Source organism: Mus caroli, chromosome 17, assembly GCF_900094665.2.
Source record: "Mus caroli chromosome 17, CAROLI_EIJ_v1.1, whole genome shotgun sequence".
NCBI lineage: Eukaryota > Metazoa > Chordata > Mammalia > Rodentia > Muridae > Mus > Mus caroli.
This window is the reverse complement of record NC_034586.1, coordinates 86467745-86482152: the sequence shown is the minus strand read 5'-3', so window position 1 is coordinate 86482152 and position 14408 is coordinate 86467745. Positions and strand designations below refer to the sequence as shown.

The following is a 14408-nucleotide window of genomic DNA, read 5'->3' as shown; positions in this document are numbered from 1 at the left end:
AAAGATATGGTGTGATATCTTGGTTTTGTCTATTTACTGTAGTGTATACTATACACTATATATTTTCAAATATATTTACCAACTTTAGCATTCTGTTTTCCAATAATAAATCCATTTTAAACTATTTGATATGTTCATTTATTAATCAGTCCAAAAACAATGCCCATGCTGTGTTATGAGAAACTTAGTAATCAATGAGTCATAGTTGCTTGTGTGCTATTTCAGAAAACAGCTTTTATACATTTTTTTCCTGCAGTTTCCTCAGTACTGTTACTCTCAATACTGTATGTATTGAACAGAATCGACTTCCGTGAAAATTGCCAATTATCTAAGCATGAGATCATGTTACATGCTTTGTTCCCAGTAGTTATTATCAATACAAACACTATACATAATACAACTGTTTTTTTTTTCCTGTAATAATATCAGAAACCAGTTAAGGTAATTAAGTTGATCTATTAAGACTTACTTATTATTTTATGATCAGGTAAGCTTTGCTTTGATTTATAAGATGTAAATTTGCATTCAAATAGTATACTGACTTTGGCTCCCAACATATATTTACTTCTTTGAACTAAAATAAATTTCGGATGCTATTTTATAATCTCTTTCAAGCCATTCTCATGTCATGAGTCAAGGCTTCAAGTGTCCTTACATACTCAAGGCCATAAACATTTTTATTTCCATTCTGACATTTCTTCTTCTATTATTATTGTGTATTAATAGAAATTTGATGTTATTATCTTATAAAAAGGGCATGTTTTGATTAGTAGTGATGAGCATTTTGTAAAAATAATTCTGTATGTCCTGAACTTGGCAGATCTATCTATTTTGTATTTCTCTCTCTCTCTCTCTCTCTCTCTCTCTCTCTCTCTCTCTCTCTCTCTCTCTCTATGTGTGTGTTTGGTGTGTATGTGTGTGTGTGTGTGTGTGTGTGTGGTGTGTGTGTGTGTTTGTGTGTGGCATATTTGTGGTGTATGTGTGTATATGTGTGTACTACATCTGGGATATGCACGTGTGTGAGGGTACACCTGCCTTGTCCTCTTATTGTGGAAACCAGAAGTTGATGTTGAGTGTTTTACTTCACTCTGCCTCTGCTCTCTACTCCCTTTTGGACACAGGGTCTCACACCAAATTTGGAGCCCACCAACTGATAAAGCTGGCTGATCTACAGGTCCCGGGATCTGTGTGATTCCACAGCTTACACTGTGCCAGGCTTTGGGGGATTCTTAGGAATCTGAGCCCAGTTCCTCATGCATGTGTAACAAGCACTGTACTGACCAAGCCTATTTTATTCAGTCTTACTGACACTGTTTAACCCATCCTTTTATCTCCTGACTACTTTTGTCACTTTGCCTCCTTTGCCATCCCCCAATTCATAGATTCACCTTCACTATTATATGTTGATCCAGAGTTCCTAATATGCATGGATTTCCACATAACAACCCCTTAACAGGCTCAGCATCTTGAAGAGTAGAAGGAACTCAGGACTCACCCTGACTTCTTACCTTCAGTATTTGCTCTGCTGCTAAATTTCAGTTCTCTAGCAATGTGGATGCTTCTCACCACATGGTTAATTATCTATAATGCGATACTGAACAAGAGGTCTGTTTAATTACAAGGTAGTTCTTTGAGTGATTATTCTACTAGAAAACTCTTTATAGAAGAATGGTATGAAGTATACATTTTATCTGCTCTACAAATAACCTACTATTCCTGAAAAATGTCATAGACTGAAATATAAAGGCAAAAATATGGGATGACATTGGGTGGAATACTGAAGGAGATGGGCAGTAATAGTGGGTAATCAAATACCACATGGCTAAATTTATTTAAGAAATGAGACATATTCAAAATGTTATGCTATGAAGCTTAAAGAACAGGACACATGATTTAAAGAGTAATACTTGTTCAGACTTGAATTAGTCAAAGGTATCTAAAACAACTACAATAAAAATTTTATTGGATTATTTCTAAATTATTTTTATTATTTTGAAATTAAAATGAAAATACCACATAGTTTTCTATTTTGCGCACATACACTAACCACATCCAATATAAATTAATGTTTTCTTTTAGAATATTATTATGAATTTGTCATATCCCTTTATTAACAGAAATAACAACAAATACATACAACTTACTATCATTAGATAGTATCAGGGACCTTTTATGGCCCTTTTAACTTGTGTCACTATTCCAATAGAATTTTCTGAGTTGGCAGAAATACAATCTGTGTTGTTCATCTGCCAAACAGTGATCATACCTGGTTGTCAATTGTGTACAATGTGGCTGCAGCACCTGAGGTCAATTATTGGTGTTATTTAATTCTAACTGAAATGTTGTTGTTGACACATCATTGCTGACCTCTATATTGAATCATGTTAGGGGAATGCTGCTCTTGCCACTGTAGTATCCCACACTTATAATCTGACCATTTGGAAGAATGAACAGGAAAATGAGGAGGCTTTTATTTCCATCCTTAGCTACAAATACATAAAAGACCAGGTTTCAAAAAAAACCAAGCAATGAGCATAATTCATCTGAAGAAAACTTCACTTAATCTCTATTTCTATCAGTACAAACATTAACAATAGAATCAAACATATAAAGATGTCTATATTTTATTATTTGTGTGTAATAAATAGAATAACTTTCTGTTGAAGAAATAGATGTGTTACTAGTGGCAATGTAAGTGTATTTATTATGGTTCTCTTAATCTAATTTGTTAGATTTTATAACAGAAAAAATTAAATAATAAAGCAAGGTGCAAGTGTGTTCATAAAATGCAGGACAGTTAGATGTATATCTTCAGACCTATAGGCCAGTGTAATGGCAGATGATGGTATGCCAATGTTTGTAAGCATGTTTTTGTTGCTCTTGTTTTTTGTCTAGTTTTGTTTAGTTTTGGTTTTTTAAGGTTGGTGTTTCAAACATCTTTTAAAGCTGAGAAGTAGGAAGATTTTTTTTTAATTGAAGTCATTATTATATAATAGTCTTGCCAAGAAATTTAAAGAAACATATGAGTTATATAGTAAACACGTAATAGCTTAAATTTTAAACCTCAAAACTGTATCCAAAGTATGACTTTCTTTTTCTGACAGTCATAGTCCCATTTATACGTTAAGTAATAATCATGTATGAGCTTTCTGTTGTGTCACTCACAGAATGAATAAAAGTACTCTGGGCTATGTAAACACTTTAAGGTGCCTTATATTAGCAAAAATGAATTGTTCATTTATACTCATGCATGTTGCTTAAAGGGAGCCTAACATTCTAGAAAAACATTAAATGAGGAAGCTAGGTCAATAAATGAACAGGTAGAAACTCCATTGCTGGAGCCTATGATGTTCTCCTACACACAGACTAGCACTGGTGCCAATTAATTGCTAGAGGCTAGTTCTCAACTACATGTATGACTTCTCCAGTGCTGTCAAACTGCTTACATTCTGAAGTAGCTATTCTCATCTCCTTTGTTTTGTAAAATATTAAAACAAAACTTTAACTGACAAATGTACTTAGGTTGTTTGTTTGTTGGTTGGTTGGTTGGTTGGTTGGTTTTTTCGAGGCAGAGTTTCTCTGTATAGCCCTGGCTGTCCTGGAACTCACTCTGTAGACCAGGCTGGCCTCGAACTCAGAAATCTGCCTGCCTCTGCCTCCTGAGTGCTGGGATTAAAGGCGTGCACCACTGCTTTCTTTAGTTTTTGTTGCTGATTCATATACTGAAAATATAGCTTATCTGCCTAGCTTCTAAGAGATTTACTATACACAAAAATATAAAGAGCTATTTCATCAGATGTGTTTCTAAGTAAAGTGAAATAATAAGTGGGCCTCAAGGGAGGCTAACCTATACAGGATGAGAGCAGTGATCAAATATTTGCTGTTGAATGAATATATCCTTTTATATTATGTTTATTAGTATTATTTTATTATTACTATTAATAGTAGTAGTATTAGTAGTAGTAGTATATCTCTTTTTACAGTCCAGTTCTTATCCCCATCTAGTCCACCGCCTTCTGACTGTTTCTCATCCCATTCCTCCTCTTCCATCTACAAGAGGATGTTCCCACCCAATCCCACCCCTCACACCACCAGACCTCTCCACTCCCTCTTGCTTCAAGTCTCTCTAAGGTTAGATGCATTTCTCTCACTGAGACCAGACCAGGCAGTCCTCTGCTATACATGTATGTGTCAGGAGTCTCGACCAGCTATTGTATGCTGCCTGGTTGGTGGATCAGTATCTGGGAGATCTCAGGGGTCCAGGTTAGTTGAGACTGCTGGCCTTCCTATGGGGTTGCCCTCCTCCTCAGCTTCTTCCAGTTTTTCAAAACCTAATTCAACCCTAGGTGTTCCTGGTTTCTGTCCATTGGTTGGGTGTAAGTATCTGCCTCTGTCTCAGTCAGTTGCTTGTTGGACCTCTCAGAGGACAGCCATGCTAGTCTCCTGTCTATAAGTACACTATACAGTATTAGTGTTAGGCCATGAATATCCCCCTTGAGATGGATCCCGATTTGGGCCAGTCACTCAAACTCCTTTCCCTCAGTCTCTTCTCCATTTTTGTCCCTGCATTTCTTTTAGACAGGAACAGTTCTGGGCCAGAGTTTTTGACTGTGGATGGCAACCCCATCCCTCCACTTGATACCCTGTCTTGCTACTGGAGATGGGCTTACAAGCTCCCTCTCCCCACTGTTAGGTATTTCATATAAGGTCCCTCCCTTTGAATCTTGAGTCATCTCCCAGATCTCTGGCATATCCTAGAGGGTCTCCCCACCTCCTACATCCTGAGGTTTCCATTATTTCTGGTGGCCATCGGGACTTTAGTCCTGTTTCCCCAATACCTGACACTTGAGCCCTTTAGCTTGTTAACCTTCTTGAGTTCTGTGGATTGTATCATCGGTATTCTGTACTTTTGGCTAATATCCACTTATTAGTGAGTATATGTCATGCATGTCCTTTGGGGTCTGAGTTACCTCACTCAGAATATTGTCTAGTTCCATCCATTTGACTGCAAAACTCAAAATGTCTTCATTCTTAATAGCTGAGTAGTACTCCATTGTGTAAATGAACCACATTTTCTGTATCCATTCTTCTGTTGTGGGACAACTGTGTTGTTTCCAGCTTCTGACAATCACAAATAAGGCTGCTGTGAACATAGTGGGACACATGCCCAGAGGCATGGTGAGGCATCTTTTAGGTATATTCCCAAGAGTAGTATAGCTGAGTCTGCAGCTATTTCCAGTTTTCTGAAGAACCTCCAGATTGATTTTCAGAGTAATTGTACCAGTTTGCAATCCTACCAGCAATGGAGGAATGTTTCTCTTTCTCCACATTCTCACCCACATGTGCTGTCACCTGAATTTATTATCTCAGCCATTCTGACTGGTGTAAGGTGGAATCTCAAGGTCGTTTTGATTTGCATTTCATGGATCCTAAGGACTTTGAACATTTCTTCAGGTGCTTCTCAAGATTCCTTTGTCGTGAATTCTCGGTTTAGTTATATAACCCATTTTTTGACTGGGTTATTTGGTTCTTTGGAGAACTCAAGCTTCTTGAGTTCTTTTTATATTTTAGATATTAGCCCTCTATCAAATATGGGGTTAGGGAAGATTTTTTTTCCCAATCAGTAGTTTGCCAATTTGTACTATTGACTTACAGAAGCTTTTCAGTTTTGTGAGGTCCCATTTATCAATTCTTGATCTTAGATCCTCAGACATTGGAGTTTTGTTTAGGAAAATTTCCCCTGTGCCAATGACTTTGAGGCTCTTTTCCACTTTGTCTTCTATTAGATTCAGTGTGCCTGGTTTTATGTTGAGGTCCTTGATCCACCTGGACTTGAGCTTTGTTCAAGGTGACAAATATGGATCTATTTTCATTTTTCAACATACAGACTGCTAGTTAAACCAGCACAATTTACCCAGCAAAACTCTCAGTCAACATAGATGGAGAAACCAAAGCATTCCAGAACAAAACCTAATTTAAACAATATCTATCTAACAATTCAGCCCTACAGATGATTCTAGAATGAAAACTCCAACACAAGGAGGGTACCTAGACCAAAGAAAAAAACAAGATATTAATTATCTCACAACAAAGCCAAAAGGAGAAAAACGCATACACATAATGCCACCTATAACAAACTTAACAGAAACTAACAACCATCTGTCTTTAGTATCTCTCAATATTACCAGACAAAATTTCCCAACTAAAAGACATAAGCTAACAGACTGTTAGCAAATAATGCAAACAGGATCCACATTTTGCTGCATACAAAAAATATACATCAATAACAAAGACAGACACTACCTCAGAATAAAAGGCTGGAAAAAAGTCTTCCAAGCAAATGGCCCCAAGAAGCAAGCTAGAGTTGCAATCATAATATCCAATAAAATAGACTTTCAACCAAAAGTTATTATAATGTTTTTCAAAGAAAGCAAGGTATTTGGGGCTGTATAAGAAATGCTAGGCTTCTTTTAAGTTTTAAAGACAGTAAAAAATTGTAGACTATTCTCCCCTTCATTTTAAGCAGTTAGACTGCTTATGCATAAATACAATTAGGAATCTCAGCCTCACCATTGATGTTAAAGCAAAGATTTTTCTAGATGTGCCAACAGTGTAAACTATTTTTCAATATTTTCTTCAACTTTAGAAAATCAGCAAAGGTTTTCAATTAATTAAGAGAGTTTTAATCGCAATGTTCCTGCTACTTTCAACTTGACAAGTGCACTTTGGTTTCCATAGAGTCTTCGTGTTCCTTGAGCTCTCTGCATGACTTGGGCAAATCACTCAGGTATAGAGGCTTCACTACTGACATAACATGATGGTTAAAGCTGTTAGTGGTAGCACATGAAAAATGGTGACGAGTATTCTGCTGTTAGTTTTATCCTCCTTTTCGCAGAATATAGGGACCACATTCCTTAAGAATTTCTTAACCTCAATTTACTCAGAGTTTACGAAAATGTGCAGTGTTTCTCATTGTTTTCCACTTTCATTGGAATGGTTGATATAAAGAATAAAGTTTTAGTTTACCTTGATTTCAGTTATTATGTTTATTTAGGATATAAGAGCAACAGTTTCTGGAAAACTGCCAATTTACAAATATTACATCTGTCCGTTTGAGTCTGTTGGTATTGCGTTGTTTACCTGAAAAGGGTGGCTGGATATGTTTAAACACCTTGTTGTCATAGTCTAAATGATTTTCATTTGTAGAGCAAGGAGGAGCTCTTCACACCTGCTTTCTTCCTGGCTAAGTAATCTACACTAAAAGATTATTAGCTATTTGTTGTTTTATTAGCAATATTTTAGTCTGAACTGAGAGTTTCAGGGAAATTTTAAATCTGATCTAATTACCTTAACAAGAAAAAAATAAATTTAGATGTGTTTCAGTGTTTTCTACAAAATTTTTACATTAACCATAAATACCAGTTCTTGCAAATATATTGAATTTTTCACACAAAGCAACATGAACAATGAAAACTTCTGAGCAGTTTAGAAAGCCCTATTATTATTCCGTGTATTTTCTTTTTTAAATATTTAATAAATATGCATAACTGTTAATGAATTTGAAATAACAACTTGAAACAGTTCTTACTTCAAAATAAATTCTAGTTTTCTGTACATATAGAATACCTAATTGGTAAGTCAGTAATATTATATAAACAGCTTTATTTTTATGCAATATATGCAAATTTAATTTGTTAAGCACTAAATTTAGATTTCTTTCTATAATATGGTTTAGTCATGTTTTATGGAAACTTCTCTGAATTTCAGTCCAAAATTTTTTTCTTTTTCTTAGAAAAATTCAACATAAGTGTTTGGACTGTTCTAAGAACCCAAATCTAGAGTTATTATAAGATTTCTGTGGTAGTGGTTTATGAACAACAACAAAACCCTGACAATCTCAGAGATGGTCAACGTTTTCTTTAGAAAAGGGTCAGCCTCCTTCCTGGAATTTGATGACATAGAAATATGTCAAATGCAAAAATTAAGGTAGACTGTACAGCATTCTGTATTACAGACACACAGGTCAGAAGACTGCTATTGATCTGTTTGTAGAGAAAGCTACACTGAGCGCTGTCATCCCAGGTGTACCTAGAACCATGAGCAGACACGTTCAAAATTATCTCCCACTCTGGTCCCAGAGCATTTCTTTAGGCTTTTTAAATATTCTTATTTCAGACTCTCAGAAGGATAGACCTTGCTCATCTGGTATAGCTTTCTTTGGACCATTTTGATCATGGTGGCACAGCTCAGGCAGGGAAACTCTTGAGAAACACTACTCAGTGTCACCTGTCAATCTCATATGTAAGACACTTATTACTCAATAATTAATCTCAATGTGGTTGAATGGCTTGGCCAGATGCACAGCAGACTGTGTCATAACCATTTTACACAATGTCTCATTCCTAAGTTCAACTCCTGACATGAATGTGCAAATACCAAGCTGGAAGTCACTTTTTACTCAAAACTAAAAAAACAAACAAACCAGAAAGCACTTGTGAGGCCTCTAGTGTAAAGAAATGAGCTTATAATGTAGGAATTGTTGAATATCTTTTATAGTAGTTTGAGCAATCATTGAGAAGTTCCCACAACTGTTTCAACAGCATCAGTACCACAACAGGCTAAGTGCTCCCCTGTGCCTTCTGCTGCCCTTGTCCTCACCCTCTCACTACTCTGTATGAGCCTCAACTCTGAGATAGAACATGTTTTTATAGTTTTTTATTACATATTTTTCTCAATTACATTTCCAGTGCTATCCCAAAAGTCCCCCACACCCTCCTCCCCCACTTCCCTACCCACCCATTCCCATTTTTTTGGCCCTGGCGTTCCCCTGTACTGAGGCATATAAAGTTTGCGTGTCCAATGGGCCTCTCTTTCCAGTGATGGCCGACTAGGCCATGTTTTGATACATATGCAGCTAGAGTCAAGAGCTCCAGGGTACTGGTTAGTCATAATGTTGCACCTACAGGGTTGCAGGTCTCTTTAGCAACTTGGATACTTTCTCTAGCTCCTCCATTGGGGGCCCTGTGATCCATCCAATCACCCACGGAAGGATTACAGAGACAAAGTTTGGAGCTGAGCCAAAAGGATGGACCATCTAGAGACTGCCATATCCAGGGATCCATCCCATAATTAGCCTCCAAACAATGACAGCATTGCATATACTAGCAAGCGTTTGCTGCAAGGACCCGGAGATAGAACATTTTGAATTGAATACCCAGGTCTCTTTAATTTCTAAAAAGTGTTAGCAAAGCTGGGCTCATCTCTCTCCAGCTGTACTTGATCTGTAGCTTTCCTTTCACTCCTGAGCAGTGAAGGAGTTGGCTGCACTCAATGCCCAGGATCAGGACTCAGAACAGGCTGTTGAGAAAACCTTGGCTAAGTGCTTATTTGTGTGATTTTGGAACAGGAGCCGAGGCCATCTGTTTAAAAAAAAATGCTTTGTAATTTGCCCAATTCTTGCCCAGAGCTGTTTCCTTCCTCTTGTGAGTATCCGTAATGGATGTTTATCCTTCATTTTCTGTTTGAAGCTCCTCTTGCTCTGGCCAGTGTTTCTCTTCCTCTGGCTGAGCGCTACATAAATCCATAGTCTCCATGATTCCCTCCATTTCTTAGTCCTTGAAGCATCCTCAGACTATTGAGGTTTTCTAAAGGCTTTCACTGCCAACACTAAAGGAAATAAAAGCAAGCTCCATCCTGTGCCACCATGGGAACCAGACCCTTTCATCCTGGTATTCAGTCCCTGAAATAAGGGTAAAGTCTGAAGAAGCAGTGTGAGGAGCTAGAAAATGAGAGGATGGATGTTCCAGATTCATTGGATGGACCAGGGAGTAGAAGTGTAGTTTTGTTCCTGTTGCTTGTCCCAGTATCGCATCTGTGTGACCAGTTACCTTACTAGTGCCAGTTTGCATGGAAGAGAAAGAGAGTTAAGGACAATGAAGGGAGCCAATCACAGGCAAATGAAAGAAAAGGAAGGAAACCTAAGTGAGAAGAGCATATGCCTGGGTGGTTCCTGGTAGCTTTGTTGGCCAAACATTCAGGTCTGCAGAGGCACACAAACTGACCGCTGCTGCACATTTAGATGAGGATGCTCACAGTATTCAACAAATTGATAGAATATGCCAGAAAGTGTTATTTGTGACATTTTATTCCAAACTCTGCTCTGCAAGATTCAGTATTTTATTTTTTTTAAGGAGGTGGGTGGGGCATACTGAAACAAATACATTCATTTTCTTATTTCTTTTTCTTTTTCTAGATGTATAGACTTAGTATTAAAGGCAGAAACTGTAACAGATTTTTTAGGCCAAAAAGGGGCTACAGCAGTCTAAATAGCTTCGGTTCAGCACCTTCAGCAGCATGCTAATTATAGGCCAGTAATGGAGAAAACAAAGGAAAGAGAAAGCTATGAGAGCTTCCAGTGTCCTCAGGTCCACTTTAGCAAAGCCACCTTGAATTTTAAGTTCACTAGAATGCAAGCGATATGCACAGTTAAGCGATCTTTGTCAATGGCATTGTCCTATTAGGGTCCATGATTGTCTCAGCCTATCATTCAAGATGTTTCCATACACTGACAGCCATTACCATCACCTGTGGGGAGAGACTCTAGTTCCTGCAGTGTAACTACTTTAGTATTGCCATGCTTGGATCTGTTGGAAGGAAGGTGTGGGCTCAGGATAGGGAGAGGGATGAGGTGTCTGTCCTAGACATCCCAAGATATCTGGCTCCTCTTGGAATCCCAGGTGACTAGTTTAAAACAGTGGCTTATCTGTGCAATTTCAGCCTTGAAGAAGGATGACCTGTATTAAATAGGCAGACTCAAGTAGGAATGTGACCTGGCACAAAGTAAAGGAGACAGACACCAAATAAAGACTGAGATGCCAGATGTTCATCTTCTATTTGTTCCTTGTGGGCCCAACTTCTATCTCAAAACCACACCGAAGGCAGCTCAGGTCTTGACACCACAGTGAAGCAGCTTCTTTGTGCAATTGTCAAGGCTCTTTTTCTGTCCATGCATTCTTACAAGCTGGGAGCAAAAGAACCAAAATGTCAATAGCTACACTGCAGTCGTAACTTAAAGAGACACCAGACAGTATTCTGCTGGTTCCCTTCCTGACAGCACATAGATATCATTTCTAGCATGAAATATCTGATACCCATTTGCTTGAGAGAAGCTTGCTTTAAAGAAATGAAATGGAAAAAATTTAAAGGTTTCAATTTCTAACTTTTCTGCAGCTAGGGAGTACAAAAGCAAGGTTTTCATAAATTACAGAGTAATAACAGTAGAGTTAATTACTGCAAGACCTGCCCATGCACTAGTACAATTAGATCTGCAAAACTAAGAATCCAGGTTTTTTACATGTAAGAGATTTGTCCTCACTTGACAAGGCTTACAGGTAAGGCCAGCTGGATCACCTTTTATTTCCCATTAAACTGAAAGTCAGCTGCTATCCCTGTACACTGCAGAATGCCAAAACTCAGTTCCTTCCTGTTGCTGCTCAAAACCCAGATAGCATTTGTTTGCATAACAGCATGCTCACAATTGCTGAAGTTGAAAAGAAAAAACAAAATTTCTTCTAATTCAGCATACACTGTTTCATGAAAGAACAGGCTAGAGGGCTAGAGAGAAAGAAAATACCTGGGGATGGATTGATAAGTTACAGTTGCAGCACCACTATGAAATAATGCACAGGCAAGCCTCAGATCCACGAATCTGAGCAGATCATAGTCGGAAAATGGGCACCAGAGTGTAGTGCAGAATGGAAGGAGAGAAGGTTGGCAGTTTGCTTTCTTTTTCTTTTGCTTTCTTTCTTTTTTTTCTTTTCTGTTTTGTTTGGTGTGTGTGTGTGTGTGTGTGTGTGTGTGTGTGTGTCAGTGTATCTGAAAATTATAGAAACAAGCAAAGCCATCTTTCTTCTGCATGTTTTACATGAAGTTAATATATCCCCTTATATTTTGAACTAATACCTTAGCTCTTCGGGAAATCCAAATATTCTGAGACAAATTTTCTTAACGTACACAGGTCAGGATTGGTTGCACATTGGGCCCAAGTTGAATTTTCATACCAGAGGCCCTTCAGTTATGAATATTCTCTGTCTGAGTAAGAATGGAGAAAATCTGAATGTCAGGGCATGATCCACAGCACTACCTTTGAGCCTTTTCCTCTCCTAGCAGTAAAAGAAAACTGTGGCTTTTGGATGGACCCAACAATCTTAGCCTAAGTCACTACTGTGCTCTTCTTTCCCTACAGCAGTTCAGTAATATTAGTGGAATTGATTTTCCTCAAACATGAAGGGTTTCTTTTACTTTAGGAAGTTATTGAGTAATATTTTAAAAATGACTTAAGTAGGAAATAGACTTACAGAGGCACTGGTGTAAATACCCTAAACATTATAATTATTTGTATATTTCTAATATACAGAAGCAAAATAACATTTAAATATTTTTGCTTATGTCACATCAGAAATCCTATCTATATTAATGAATTCACTCTATTTATATAGTAAATTGAAAACCAAAACATTTAAAAAACAACAGATATTTGAATTTTTTTAAAAACATTTCTTTCAAAATAAGCTTTAGCAAACCAAGTATTGCTACACCATATCGTGTCCCCACTAATCAACTAATGAGAGTCTCTTAATATTAAAAGAACTAAGATACTTGTCTATTTCAGGTTCTATGTGTTTTTATTCAAACAAAATCATAATTTAAAATTTGTTGATCATTTCATCCACTGGAAAAGTATCACTTAAACTTATCCTTAGATTACTATGTGCATATTGCTTTATTTTCTAAACTACTTTTGTTCAAATGACCCATCTATAGTATCCAGTTAATTAAACACATATAAAAATTACGCCAGAAGGACGTTCACTATAACTAAGTACTAAGATGTTTTGATGACCGTTAAAACCTAGATTTTGCCCTGAGTTCCTGAGACAGCCATCCCTTCCACTTTAGTCCTATCTGCCAAGTCCCATATGACAAACTGGTTTTTATTGCTGAATAACTATTAATCAGTTTAAACTGTGTACATTGAAATGGGTTACATATTAAATATATTTAAAAGTTGTATGTCTGTTATATGTGTTCATATATATGTACATATATAAAATATATTTTTAAATATAATACATATAAATACCAAATAGGTATGTGCAAACACAAAAGAACCTCATTAAACATTAGCCTTCGCTTAATGGCATTCCCAGTCTTGTTCCACAAAGAACTACAACATGACAAACTTACAGCGAGCCTGGTTGATGCACTTCTTCTGCAGTGGCCACTCTTTCTATTCACCATATTTTCAACACTATCTTAATAAATTATAGCATACTGTGTATATAATAAAATTTGACCTTCTAACAAGTAAACCAAATAACTTGTAGATATCAGTTGCTTACATCCACTGTATCATTCTAGGGGATATAGTAAAAGCATTCAAATGCAAAGGACAGTGCATAACACATTTGACAGAGGAGAGCAACTTTGGGTGAAATTTCACAGCTATTTTCAGTGTTTTGTTTTCTTACTTTTAAAAAGAGATGCAGATCAATATATAGAAATAAAGCCTTTTAGGACTACTGAAAAATAAAAGTAAAAAGCTTTTTAAAATTGCCTGGAAAGACTTTGCCAGAAACCTGAAGTCACAATACAGTTCGCTTTACGTGGAGCACTGAAAGACTCATTAACAAACAATCCTTTGTTCAGAACCTGACTGCTCTTGTGATTTTGTCTGTAAATGCCACCAATGGGAGGGAACCTGCTCCCCTGTGGTTTTGTTTTTCCCCTTGAATGACAATGACAGAGCACTTTGCATGATGTGTTTGGTGCCTTGCATGAGGAAGACATGCAAAGGCAAGGTCCAGTCTGCATGCTGCTTAATGAATGTTTTTCCTTTTCTCTCCTTCCTTGTCATGTGCTTTCAGAAGACAACAATGTGGAAGGTGGGTGCTTTCTACCTTATTTTCCAATTTCTGTTTGCTTTTTATTTCTCAGTATTAATAGATTTCATCTCGAATATAGACGGTAAGTTGACCTTTCTGAAAATCTCTTGGCTTCTAGTTGCATATCACTTTGCATATAGAACACATATACACTCTCAGTGCCACTAGTCTTAGGGTAAAATCCCCTTCAATATTATTTCTAATGTCTAATACATTTCTCAAACCCATATAAGTCTTAGAATATTTAATGCAGTGTTCTGTATGAGCAAATTATACAGAGCTACTTTTTTTTTTAAAGAAAACGGTTTTTGTTTTGTTTTGTTTTGTTTTGTTTATTAGCAGTTTCCAACACAGTGCATGATCCTGTCTCCATTCTTTTATTTTCTTTCTTTCTTTCTTTCTTTCTTTCTTTCTTTCTTTCTTTCTTTCTTTCTTTCTTTCTTTCTTTCTTTCTTCCTTCCTTCC

At 36.9% G+C, this 14408-nt stretch overlaps 1 protein-coding gene across 37 annotated transcripts in view; it reads left to right on the top strand.

Annotated features, from left to right (window-relative positions):
* Nrxn1 (neurexin 1) overlaps positions 1–14408 on the top strand; it is a 1073594-nt gene that overhangs the window by 82569 nt on the left and 976617 nt on the right. For 24 of the 37 annotated variants that reach the window (XR_003835265.1, XM_029470959.1, XM_021149685.2 and 21 more), the window contains one exon: positions 13926–13943. The exons of 10 other annotated variants lie outside the window; for them this stretch is intronic. Coding sequence is in view for 25 of the 27 variants with exons in the window: in XM_029470959.1 (XP_029326819.1) it covers positions 13926–13943 (18 nt within the window). In the remaining 2 variants the exon portion in view is untranslated. Of the gene's footprint in view, positions 1–6750; positions 6788–13925; positions 13944–14408 lie in introns of those variants that run through there. 3 more of the 37 variants (XM_021149686.2, XM_029470960.1, XM_029470978.1) reach the window with 2 other exon arrangements.